The following is a 13,382-nucleotide window of genomic DNA, read 5'->3' as shown; positions in this document are numbered from 1 at the left end:
CAGATATGGCACTTTGGTTCCTATGCGCTGCTCAGACTACAGCTCTTTCCACCTCTTCTCAGACATCTTTTATCAGCTCACATACTCAACAAGCTGGGACCCCAGTGTTTTCAGTGTTGTGTTGATATGGCACAACTCACAGGAGATAATAGGTGAGATTCTGCTCACAGGCAGTGCAATGGCAGAAAATTTATGGAAGCCAACAGCATGGTAAGCAGAGAACTACAGTGGTACCTCAAGTTACATACGCTTCAGGTTACATACGCTTCAGGTTACAGACTCCGCTAACCCAGAAATAGTACCTCAGGTTAAGAACTTTGCTTCAGGATGAGAACAGAAATTGTGCTCCGGCGGCGGGGCAGCAGCAGGAGGCCCCATTAGCTAAGTGGTACCTCAGGTTAAGGACAGTTTCAGGTTAAGAACAGACCTCTGGAACGAATTAAGTACTTCTTTTACTGTATTTGAAATAGAAATGGAATTCATATTGGCATTGCCCTCAATACCACAAAGCCCCCTCTCCCCCCCCCCAAAAAAAATAATCCTGCAGTTTCCACACTTTACCTGGCTCACTGCAAACACCGGCTAGCAATTAGCGGCAGCCTATTAGTGCTTCCAATTACTTCCGTTCCAACCCAATCTGCTCCAGCGTTTCAACTGAGAGACTTTAAACAGGTATTAAGAGCTAATTAGCAACCTCATTATTGACAAGGATGTCCCAGAAAAGCAAAACTGGAAAGGAGAAAAGCCTTAGGACCCAGGAAACTGCACCTGAAATCTTACCCGGGGGTGAATGAACAAGCTGGAAGTCAAAAGGAAGCAGATTTGGTGGCCGGGCTAGAACAACAGAAGGCTCCTGGAGGAATTATACCCAGCCTAACTAGCCAAAAGGTTTCTACTGCCTGTCAATGGGCGGGTGGCTGATGTTGCACACTCCATTCCCCTCCATGCCTGGAGAGGACGCTCCAACATTCCCAGGTAGCTGCTGGTCTCAGGTCTCAGCTTCTGGCACTAACTGAGGGTGCAGCCAGATAAGTACAGTGGTGCCCCGCAAGACGAATGCCTCGCAAGACGGAAAACCCGCTAGACGAAAGGGTTTTCTGTTTTTTAGCTGCTTCACAAGACGATTTTCCCTATGGGCTTGCTTTGCAAGACGAAAACGTCTTGCAAGTGTTCTGCTTTTTTTCGCTCCCCCCCCCCTTTTTCTAAGCCGCTAAGCCGCTAATAGCCTTTTAGCCGCTAATCCGCTAAGCCTTTAATAGCCGCTAATAGCCTTTTAGCTGCTAATCCACTAAGCCTTTAATAGCCGCTAATAGCCTTTTAGCCGCTAATCCGCTAAGGCTTTAATAGCCGCTAAGTCTTTAATAGCCGCTAAGCCTTTAATAGCCGCTAAACCGCTAATAGCGCTAATCCGCTAATCCGCTAATAGGGTTGCTTTGCAAGACGAAAAAACCGCGAGACGAAGAGGCTCGCGGAACGGATTAATTTCGTCTTGCGAGGCACCACTGTACCTAAAAAGAGCTGTGCGGGTGAATCAGGCCAAATCCCCCTGTTCTCACGGTGGCCAAATGCCCCAAAGGACCTGGGAATCTAGAAAGATTGCCTTGGACCTGGAGGTTCCATGAGACTTCAGCTATTTTGAAAAGGATGCTTTTTCTCTTTTCAAAGCAGAGAACCTGGTGAGTTCTCTGTAAAGCAGGTGAGAAGCAAAAATATCACAGCCACCAGCAAACTCTAACACAGTCTTTCCCAAACTGGGATGCTCCAGATGTTTAGGACTACAGCCCTGGTCAGTTAGGGCTGGGTGACATATCGATACATCATGCCAAATTGGTTTGAAGTCCACATTGTGGTAAAAGTTCCAAAATTTGGGCATGTGATATGTCGTGAATCACGATGTGTGTGTGTGCGTGCTATGTAAAAAATAAATAAATCATGATGTGGGGGGAACTGTGAAGAATAAAATATAAAATATTGATAGATGCACAAGGGAGAGGAGGTTTCTCCCTGCCAGAAAAATGTGTCCATTTTAGACTTCTAAGTAGCAGCAGTTGCCAGGATATTACCCAGTTCACCTCATTATTTCTATCCTTATTTCAGACATCGTGACATTTCGGTATACAGTCTCATGATATTTAGCCAGTGATATATCATGATGTTGAAAACCAGACATCGCTCAGCCCTAACGGCCAGCACAGCTGTGCTCCCTTCAGACACATCATCCCACAGCCATGCTGACTGGGGCTAAAGGGAATAGTACAGTCATACCTCGGGTTACAGCCCCTTCGCCCCTTCAGGTTGCATTTTTTTGGGTTGCGGACTGCCGAAACCCAGAAGTACCGGAACGGGTTACTTCCGGGTTTCGGCAGCCGCACATGTGCGGAAGCACTAAATCACACTTTGCACATGTGCACAAGCACCAAATCACAACCCATGCGTGCGCAGGTGCGGGTTGTGAACACTGTGGGTTGTGAACATGCATCCCACACGGATCACATTTGCAACCCAAGCGTCCTGTGTAGTTCAAAAGATCTGAAGGGCACTGGGCTCTAACAAAGCTCCCGTTTCCAGTTCCTCAGATGTCATTTCTGCATACACCACCTAATGAAGCAGAACGTCGGAAGGTCCAGGACAGATAAAAGGAAAGACTTCTCAGCGCAGCACATAGTTAAACTATGAGACTTTCTCCCACAGGAGGCATTGATGGACACTAACCTAGAAGGCTTTTTTTTAAAGGATTTGACAAATTAATGGAGGAGATGGCACCAATGGCTACTGGCCATGGCCACTTGGCTCTGCCTCCACAGTTGGAGGCAGCAATGCTTCTGAATACCAGTTGCTGGAAACCACAGAAGGGGAGATTTGCTCTTCTGCTTACTCATTTCCCATGAGCATCTGGTTGGCCCTTGTAAAAAGAGGATGCTAGACTAGATGGGCCATTGGCCTGATCTAGCAGGCTCTTATGTTGATCTCCCACCCACAGAAGGCTGTTGAAGGTATTGGGTCCCCAAGGACCCGAATCTCTACAAGAAAAGTTGGAAAGCCAAGTTTGCTTTCTGCTGCTCCAGAAGATGCAAACCAATGGATTCAAACTACAAGAAAGGAGATTTGGATTGAACATTAGATTCTGATGGTAAGAGCTGTTCAGCGTGGTGTAGTGGTTAAGAGTGGTGGACTCATAATCTGGTGAACTGGGTTCGTTTCTCCACTCCTCCACATGCAGCTGCTGGGTGACCTTGGGCTAGTCACACTTCTCTGAAGTCTCTCAGACTCACTCACCTCACAGAGTGTTTGTTGTGGGGGAGGAAGGGAAAGGAGACTGTTAGCCGCTTTGAGACTCCTTAAGGGGAATGAAAGGCGGGATATCAAGTCCAAACTCCTCTTCTTCTTCAACAACAGTGGAATGGGCTACTGTTATTCCTGCACTGCTGAGGGTTGGGCTAGTCTACCCTTGGGGTCCCTTTGAACTCTACCATTCTATGATTATATGAAATTCTACAAAGTTTGCACCCCACCCAGTCTCAGCATTCCTGTGACAGCATAGCCCTTGTCAGCAACAGAACAGTCTCAGAGCAATAATGTGCACATGCTGTTTTCTGACAACCCCAATATTGCTTTTTCATTTGACCGATTTCACCACACCGAGACCTCCATGACCCCTCTACTTAAAGCTTCTGTGAGATGCACAGGTTAAACCTCAAAGCAAGCTCACATTCTTATCTAAAGTAAGCTACAGCCTTAATGGCTCCAAAATGAGAATTTAAAAGCCTCAAAATGTTAAATGAGGCTGGGCCTTCTGCTTGAGAGAGAGGCCAAAGCTCAAGCAATTAGAAAAAGGCAAAGAAATATATTGTGCCCCTGATGCCAACTGAACTCCTGTTATGAAAAATATAACATGTGATATGAAAGAAATACAGCCAAAATTAATAATAAAATATGGATTGAGAAAAATAGTTTCGGGGAAGTATGGGAACAACATGCCTCTCTAGGTAATCCAAGGGCAAGGACCGGCTGAGCTGCTGTGATGTCATGGAATGTTCACAAAACTCTGCTGGAGGGATCATGACACTGCCAAGACCACCATGTTTGTGAACCGTCCAGGCTTTTACCAGGGAAGTGGATCGTCAGTGTGGCTGGGTTGGCATGAAAGCTTCACTCGCATGGGCTTTATGGACAGGCAGTGAGATGGAGGGCTGGAAATTATGTAGGAAGAATTCCCAGGAGATGGGGAAGCAATTGAGTAAGAAGCAGGTGGACCAAGTAGGCAGGAAATGGAACTTGAGGGAAAGTAGACAGTGAAGCCTTCAGGAAAAGAAGCTGCAGGGAAGACATCAAGCTGAGGAAATGAGGGACAATCAAAGGCTGGGAAGAACCTCTCAGGACACCTCTGGAGCTGGACCCCTTTCCTCTACCCAGACAGCACTCTTAGCTAAGCATGGACAACTGTTTCAGTTTCTCATTTCCCCCCCAGTCTAAAGTTCAGTTCTGCACATTTCTGCATCAAATTGTAAGTTGCTGTTTTTCAAAAGTCCTCATGAACATTTGACAGCATTTCAGTGCAAATAAAAACCTTTGTATGCAATTCAGCCTAATGCACACATTTCCCCAACACAATATACCTGATATGTTCTTTTCCTGAACAGATGCATTTTTGCACACATTCTTTGGTTGGAAAACTGCAACCCAAAATTCAGAGAGGGGTGAATTTCCAAGGAGAGCTGTGCTTTGTCCACTGGCTGGGCACCGTGAGAACAGGATGGTGGACTAGATGGGCCACGGGCCGTATTCAGCAAGCTCTTTGTAGGTTCTTAATCTTTAGTTTGCATAATGTTTCAGAAAGTGTGAAAACCCAAATTGCATTAGCAGCCCCACCATCTTCCCACACCTGTGAATAAGCGCAGCTCCTCTTCCCTTCCTCTAACCAAGCGTTAATTCCTCAAAAGGTAAAGCACAAAAGCTGACACCATAAACTCTCTGGTTTTAAATTGATGGCTAATTGAATGATCATAGCAATTCAGATTCTTAAGGCAGCTTTCCCCAGCCTAGAGCCCACCAGATGCTACGGACTCAATCCTTGCTGTGCTTGACCCAGGCTGGTGCAAGGAGGTAACCCATGGACTGATTCAAGCAGCACAGCACCTGGTCCAAGGCATTAAATACGGTTCAAAGGAAGATATACAGAGATATGCGCAGAATTTGGGGTGCACCAGCTTTCCACACAACTGGCCCCTGCTGGAATCGTTTTGGTGTTCATGTTCTCCAGAAGATGTTTAGGAACCATCAGCTCCCTGATCCATGGCTTTTACTTTAGGGACAAATGACAGCACCAGAAAGGCAGGCAGGCAGGCAGCAAGACAGGCACTCAAAAGACACAGCTTGTTTCCATTGTATTAGCTCACAATCCCTTAAATTAGCTGTGTTCTGAGGTTCCATTTAAGATTTTGGAGACGAAGAGATTTTGAGGGGGGAGGGGTGCATGATTCCCTCCAAAGGGTTTCCTTGAAGGGCTGACTTATGCACACTCAACCATTCTGAACTGCGGAACTGGCACTCTTACAGATGCAATGTAACACTTATTTCACGGCTGTAAGATCATTTAGCACAGCAGCACCGAAACTTTGGAACTATTGATGCTTTTTGATGCTTGTCTGATTTCAACTGGAAGGGAACACCAGTGCTTTTTTCTGGGGGTACGCAGGGGTACGCATACCCCTAAACATTTTGTGACTCTAAGTTTGGCCTCATTGAGGGGCAGTATTTCAATATGAGTACAAAAATGAGAGTACCCCTAAACATTTTTAAAGGATAAAAAAGCACTGGGGAGACCATAAAACCATGCCCATGATCCTGGTGGGTATGAGCCATGCATCCGAGCCACAGGAGACCACTAAGAGTGACTCCCCTGAAGATTTGAGTGATTGGAATGGAATATAAGGGATTAGGCAGTCCATGAGGTATCCTGGACCCAACTGTATGGGGTGCAAGTTTCTGAGAATTGTGTCTGTGGAAGATGCACAAGGTTTCAGAAAGTTGAGCAGCAAGGTAGGGGGCAAAATACAACACCCACCTTCTTATCTCAAAGCCACCCACAACCAGGCTTCAATTGTCATTCAACAGGGATGGGTCAAAGATATACAAGATCTCAAATCAGGTGTGTGTGTGTATGTGGGTGAGGGGAAGTGAAGCCAAATGGAGCCCCAAAACAATGCTTCAAAACTGTAACTGGATATAAGAAGGACCCCACCCCCCAAAAAAATCAAATTCAGCTCCTTTCACTGAATAATGAAGATACAACATCAATCACAGAACACATGAAAAATTCACAGCCATATCATTCAAAGAGATGATAGTTCTGTCATTTAAAACAGTAGAAACTCTTCTTATTTTTAAGCATCAGCAGACCTTAATCTGTCGAAATTTAATATGCCTTTCAAGTCTTTAAAGACTGCATGAAGAGGAGGTAGGACAACATTGAGTTATTTAATCCACAAAGCATCTTATTCAGACCCAGTTTTGTACACACAATCTATAAAGTGCTTCAGCTGCATTCATTCAGCTCTAGTAACAAAAACTGGAAAGCTATTGATTTAAAAGCATTGCCCAATCTCCTTAAACACCTGGTGGGGTGGGGAAGAAGAGATAAAAACTATTTACTGTGTTTAAATACAGCATTCTTACTGTCTTTGTTTAGACGAGAACCTTGATTTCCTCCATTTTGTGGCTAAAGCAATATTTCCAAAGTAGATTACATATGAAAAGAGAAACCTTCTGCGACCTACAAATTCTTAATTCATGACTTTTCTTCTTCCAAGGGATATACTGTTAAATGGCAACAGCACCTCCTGACAAGTTATCACACAGATCACTCTGCATACTTTGACATGTTGCATCTTATTTAAACCCATGATCTTTCTTAGATAAAATAGGGTTCCACACCCTCTACATGCATCCAGATTTATAATAGGCCGCTTTTTTCTGGATCAACCACCCCTCTGCAATTCCACACTTGCAGACACTCGTTCTGATTAAAATTCATACTTCATCCATGAACTTGCAGCTGGAAAATTGGAGGAAATCCATCCCTTTATTTATTTCCTGAAAGTATACCCTGCCTCTCACCCACATACCATTCAAAAGCAGCTCACAACAGAACAAAATCATCACCTTGCAATGAAGCGGAGACGAACAGCAGGCAAAGTGAAAGCCACATAAAATAAACTCACCACCTTGTGAGGATTATCAGGATTTGATTAAGACAGCCAGGTCCCTCCAGATGTTTGGAGGCAGATGGGAGATGCAGTCCAAAACATCTGGTGGGCACCAGGTTGGGGGTGGTTTGATTAAGGCAAAAAAGAGTATAATGAAATAGGATTAATCTGCATTGTGCATTGCACAGTCTAAGGATATACACCTCATGTTTCCTCTGGTGTTGCACTCAACTGCACCTTGAACGCTACCACAAAACAATCGGAACTGGAAATCGGACCTTTGGAAAGCAAAACGAACACCCAAAGTGTCACTCTGACCCGTGCAAGCTGTCAGTTTCTCTTTTGAGACTTTATCAACCTTCAGTTTGGACCCTTCCCTCCGCAGAACGGAAGGAGAATCGCCCATTTCCTCATGAAAGACCGATAAAACAAAAGTACAACACGTTCAAAGCAGCCCCCGCCCCCCCCCCCTTGCAACGCGATTTGACACCGAGAAAAAAGGAAGCCCAACATTTGGACTGTCACATCAACACATCACCCACTTCCCCCTTCAGCCTCACCACCCGCCTCCCACATCCTGATGGGTGTCGGCAGCCAATCAGTCACTTCTTACGGCCCAGGAGCTGGCAACATGGAGGGTGCAGAAGAACGGGGGCTCCCGGTTGCCATGCAGGAGAGCTCAAGGGGGTGGAGGGGCGCCCCAGCTTGCAACCCGAATCTCAGTCAGGCCAACACTCATAAAAAACAACAACATTCAAACAGGTTCCAGGGCTAAGTCCAAACAGCTAGACGTGGGGTGGTGGTTCCACAATCTAGTTACTCTGCAAACCACTCAATTTGGATATGGTGCCGAGGGGTCAGGCAAGCTGGCTCAGGACTCTTACTTATTTACATACCTCCGATATATATATATATAGGGACGTGGGTGGCACTGTGGGTTAAACCACAGAGCCTAGGACTTGCCGATCAGAAGGTTGGCGGTTCGAATCCCCGTGACGGGGTGAGCTCCCGTTGCTCGGTCCCTGCTCCTGCCAACCTAGCAGCACGTCAAAGTGCAAGTAGATAAATAGGTACCACTCTGGCGGGAAGGTAAACGGCGTTTCCGTGCGCTGCTCTGGTTCGCCAGAAGCGGCTTAGTCATGCTAGCCACATGACCCGGAATCTGCACACCGGCTCCCTCAGCCAATAAAGCAAGATGAGCGCCGCAACCCCAGAGACTGTCACGACTGGACCTAATGGTCAGGGGTCCCTTTACCTTTATATACTGCAATACGAGGGGGGTGTACAACACGTTAGCCTTCCAAGCCGCAGCACCCACAAAGTGGGTGCCCCTTTTGCCACAGTAAGAAGACAAGTGGTCATGTTATAGGGTAGAAACAAATGATGTAACACGGAGACACATGCACACCAATCATACTTGCAGAGGCACTCAGCATCTGGAATGGATGAGTCCCTCCTTCCTAAGAGGCAAGACTTTGACTCCAAATTACAGGGTTATGGGGGCTTGCATCTGCCTTACTTCAACACCTGAGGAGCCCCACCACTTAAAAGAGGTTTGGGGCTCTGCCTCCAGCAAGCCTGGACTTGAACTCAGGTCTTTCGGGAACATCACATCCAAGACATGCACTCACTCACTCACTCACTCACTCACATATGCATTTGGTGTGTAACTCACCTTGACACTGAAACCCTTGCTTGCCAAACCCCCTGCAAGAGAGAAAAACACCAAGTTAGGGAGTGTGTGTGTGTGTGTGTGTGTGTGTACAAACCCGCACAACCCAAACATTCACTTTTCTACCACAAGCACTGCAGTCCCAGCCTCTGTAGCTCCAGACCTTCCAAGCAGCAACTGCCCTCCCCACTCCAAAAAAAGGGAGACCTGTTGTTCTCTAACAATGCCCAATAGAAGTTCTCAAGCTCTAGTGACACTGATGGTGGGATGGGGAGATAAAGAAGATGGGGCAGAGGATAGAAAGAAAAGCATTTCCTCACTAGGGGGCTTAAAAAAACGAAAGAGCCATAGTACCTGGTTTCCCACGCTCACCAATAGATCAGAGCCTCCAGGTAGGGTGAATGCCCCAGAAAAGGACTGTGCAACTGGATTTGCCTTCAATAACATAAGAATGGCTTGTTGGATGATAGCCTATCTTGTCCTGAATCCTGTTCTCACAATGGCAAAAAGACTCTGAAAATCTATATACTGTACCAAGATAGACTGCCTCCAAGCCTGGAGGTTCCAAAAGAGCATAAGAGCCCTGCTGGATCAGGCTGGTGGCCCACCTAGTCCAGAAACCTGCTCTCAGTAGCCAAACCAGCAAGCAGGATTTGAGCACAAGAGCCCTCTCCCCTTCTGTAGTTTCCAGCAACTGGCATTCATAAGCATTGCTGCCTCCAACTACAAAGGCAGGACATGGCCATTGTGGCTAGGAGCCAGCAATAGCCTTCTCTTTCTCCATTAATTTGTCCAGTCCTCTTTTAAAGCCATCCAAGTTGGTGGCCATCACTGCATCCTGGGGCCTTTGCAGGGTCTGAAGTCTATCCAGAACTGACAGTCTTTGCTCCAGAGCAGAGCTGGCAGGAGGGAGACTGAGGCCCACTTGCTAGCCTAGCACACCTAGGAAACTGCCAGGTCAGAGATGATGTTTATGCCAGCCTTCCACAACCTGGTGCCCTCCAGCTGTTTGGGACTACAGCTTTCATCAGCCTGAGATACTCTGGCTGGCAGCAGCTCTCCAAGACCCTGTGCAGAGAGAGGACCTTGTTCTACATCACTTGATGGGATCTTTGCTAAAATAAGACTCACATTCACACCCAGCAATATAGACCACAAGCTTAACATGAGTCAACAGTGTGATGCAGCAGGAAAAAAGCTAATGCTATTCTAGTGCTTCATCAACAGAAGCATAGTGTCCAGATCAAGGGAAGTCATAGTCCTGTTCTATTCTGCCTTGGTCAGACCACATCTAGAATACTGTGTCCAGTTCTGGGCACCACAATTTAAGAAGGATATTGACAAGCTGGAATGTACGGTATGTAGTGACTGGCGACCAAGGTGAACAAGCCTCTGGAAGCCTTATGAGGAACGGTTGAGGGAGGTGGGAACGTTTAACCTGAAAAAGAGGAGTCTGAGAGGTGATACAATAGCCTCCTCAAATATCTTAAGGGCCATCACATGGAAGATGGAGCAAGCTTGTTATCTGCTGCTCCGGAGGGTAGGACCCAAAGCAATGGATTCAAGTTACAAGGAAGGAGATGCAACAGTGGAACAGGCTCCCGGGAGAGGTGGTGGATTCTCCTTCCCTGGAAATTTTAAAGCAGAGGACAGATGGCCATCTATCATGTATGATCTAGTTGAGATTCCTGCATTGCAGGGGGCTGGATGATGATCCTCAAGATCCCTTTCAGCTCCACAATTCTATGATTCTGTGAGTGGTGGACCTTGGTGTTCTCCATACTTAGGTTCACTGAGCACAGCTTTGTTATGCTTTAACTGCCACCATATCCCAAATATTCATTCTTGCTTTGCAAATACACCATACATTGGTGGACCACAAAAATTCTAGTGTGGGTGGTTTTTTGTTTTTTTTAAAAAAAAGAATGAATCATTCTTACAAGACCGAAGTCAACCTGCCCCTGCTCCACCACTGTTATCTCCCTAGTCCCAGATCCATGTGAAGTCAGGTGCCATTACTTGGTGGAAAGATAAAGGCACTCTGGACATGCTCAATAACACCCCGCTCCCGATTTCTGCATACGCTACCTCCAATGACCCCAAACCCTCTCCCTTCCCTGCCTTCCTCCCAAAGTGGGACTTTCACCCCGCAGAATTCAGGGATACCTGGAATCTACAAAGATGGAGGGCAGTTTCACTACCCCCAGAGATAGGACCCCAGATAAGCACCTTGGCTATTGTGATTTGCTGAGGTTGGACTAGATGGCCTGTTGGGTCCCTTCCAACTCTACAATTCTATTATTGCACTGTATGGTGCTTTAGAGTAGCCAAAGTGTTCACACACACACAATTGTGGTGTGTCCCCAACAACCACCCTATAAAGTAGGTCAGAGTCATTACTTACATATTGTGTGTGTGTTGTGTGTGTGTGTTAAAGGGAGTGGCTTGCCTATGGCTGGCCGCCTAGTAGATTCATGACTGAGAGGAGACCTTGTTAAGCTAATTCCACAACAGATGGAGAGAGGTAGAAAGTGGATGGGATTCAGCATGGCTAGCTACTTGTTGGCCACTGGAAGTTTCTCCATGGGGTGCATGGAACTGTGGAGTAGGATATGGGGTGGGGCATCCAATAATGATGGAAGGGTGGGGGCCTTATTGCAGGTATCCTGTCAGGTCCAATATTATTAGAGAGGGGATGCCCTTGCTGAAATGGGAAGAGGGGCACAAATGAGGCCGGAAGGCACTTTATGGAAAAGGTCAAGATTGTGGGAAATGTTTTGTGGTATGGATGGGACAATAAAAATAAAAAAACCTGGGTTGCTCAGTTCTCAGTGGTATCTGACAGAGAGGACGAAAGGTGCTCTCTGCTGAGGTTTTTTACGCTGGGACGGGATGCGTGTTTTGAAAACGATGGTGGAGGGGGAGTCTCTCAACAGAAAGAAGAGGTGGGGGGTCTTAGAATCTACTTAGGGGGTCTTTGCCAGTGAACAGAGTCACAGAGACTACACAATTCAGAGGCGGCTTGCTGCATTCATGCAGCTGGTGGAGGTGGTACCTCTCTGAAGAGCCCCAGGCAGCAAAGGTAGGTGGGTGGGAGGTAAGGACTCCTCTGAATCCTACAGAAAGGGGGCCCTCCAGGGAGAAAAACTCCAGCTAAAGGTTGCAACAGGAAGGCGATCTCCCTTTGACAGGGTGTGAAACAGAGACAGACAGAGCTTGGTGCTCATCTTCTCATATCTGGGGAGATTTTAGGGACGGGGGGGGAGGCACTCCCCCAGCCCTGGAGTACAACGACTGGTGCAAGTTGGGAGGAAGCTCCCCCTCCCCCGGAAAAGGAGCTGGCAAGGAGAAATGATGACTAAAAGCTGCAAGCGAGGTCCGCTGGGTGGGGGGTCTGAGGCGCATCACACGGCTCGGGGGCTGCAGCCCTGAAAAGGGGGACAGGGGAGATAGGGGGAGGATCCGAGACCGGGCTAAGTGGGGACAGGAGCTCGCTTGCCCTGGGACCGCGGGGAAGAGAGGAAGAGGAAGCCCTTCTTCATATCCTCCAGGGTGCCGGGTGCCAAGGGGGAGTCCCTCGATAGGGGGAGGGGACCCCGGCTCAGCAAAGGCAAGGGAGGGGTGGCGCAGCCCAAGATCGGGAGAGGGGAGATGCCGAGCAAATGGGGTTCCCCACCCTCCTGCCGCCCTGGCCTGGGGGGAGGTCGGTTCTGCTCACCAGATGAAGTCGGTGCAGTGGCTGCAGAAGGTGGGCTGCTTGAAGAAGCGGGCGGTGAACTTGTGGTTCTTGACCTCGTGCACGTTCTTCTGGCGGAGCGCGCCTTTGCGGGCGAAGCGCACCGGGCCCTCTTCACCCTCGGACCCGGACGGCGCCCCCGCCGTCGCAGCCGCCGCCGCTGGATCGGCCATGGTCCCTCCCGCAGCCCAGCCTGCTGCCTCCGCCACCGCCGCCGCCGCTGCTGCTGCAAGGATGCCGCGGCGCCTCCTCTCCGCGCTGCTGCTGGTGCTGAAGCTGCTGCTGCGGCGCGCGACACCTCTGGCCACAGCTGGGCAGAGCCAGCGCCGGAGCCAATCGCGCCTGCCGGCCCCGCCCCCTCCTCTGCATGCCGGGCTCCGCCCACTCACTCGCTCCCTTTTCGCTTTTTGTGGGGCTGGCGTCGCCAGGCTCCGCCCCGCGGGGCCCGAGGACACGCCCACCCTAGCTCTAGCCGTGTCGGCCCCGCCCACGCCCCCTCGCTACGTTTTGCTGATCGTCCTCCGGATGCGCGGCGGTGGGGGCCCCTTCTTGTTTTATCTTCCTTCTCCTCCTCCTCCTCCAAGGCCTGTTTCTCAAAGGCTCAAAATATTAGGATGCCCAGAAGGGGCAGGGCGTTGGAAGACCCCGAGTGCCTCTGAGCACATGCAGAGTGCACCTCTCACAGCAGCAAGGGCTTTTGGGAAGGAGAGAGAGAGGGAGAGTGTCTGCGTTTTGAGCCCTGGAATCCGAACTTCTTAGAATGTGTCTC

At 48.5% G+C, this 13,382-nt stretch overlaps 1 protein-coding gene across 2 annotated transcripts in view; it reads right to left on the bottom strand.

The window, feature by feature from the left end:
• Window positions 1–12,974, bottom strand: part of PRKCB (protein kinase C beta) — a 185,410-nt gene extending 172,436 nt beyond the window's left edge. Inside the window, exons 1-2 of one of the 2 annotated variants that reach the window (XM_083473978.1) lie at window positions 12,596–12,974; window positions 8,881–8,912 (exon numbers count right to left, since the gene is read on the bottom strand). In XM_083473978.1, the coding sequence (XP_083330104.1) occupies window positions 8,881–8,912; window positions 12,596–12,786 (223 nt within the window). In that variant the 5' untranslated portion in view covers window positions 12,787–12,974. The remainder of the gene's footprint in view (window positions 1–8,880; window positions 8,913–12,595) is intronic. The other variant, XM_083473977.1, reaches the window with a different exon arrangement.
• Window positions 12,975–13,382: the final 408 nt, after the last annotated feature.

The sequence above is a fragment of the Podarcis liolepis genome (genome assembly GCF_965112155.1).
Source record: "Podarcis liolepis genome assembly, chromosome: 14".
Classification (NCBI taxonomy): domain Eukaryota; kingdom Metazoa; phylum Chordata; class Lepidosauria; order Squamata; family Lacertidae; genus Podarcis; species Podarcis liolepis.
Note: the sequence above shows the minus strand (reverse complement) of the source record. Positions and strands in the feature narration are given on the sequence as shown.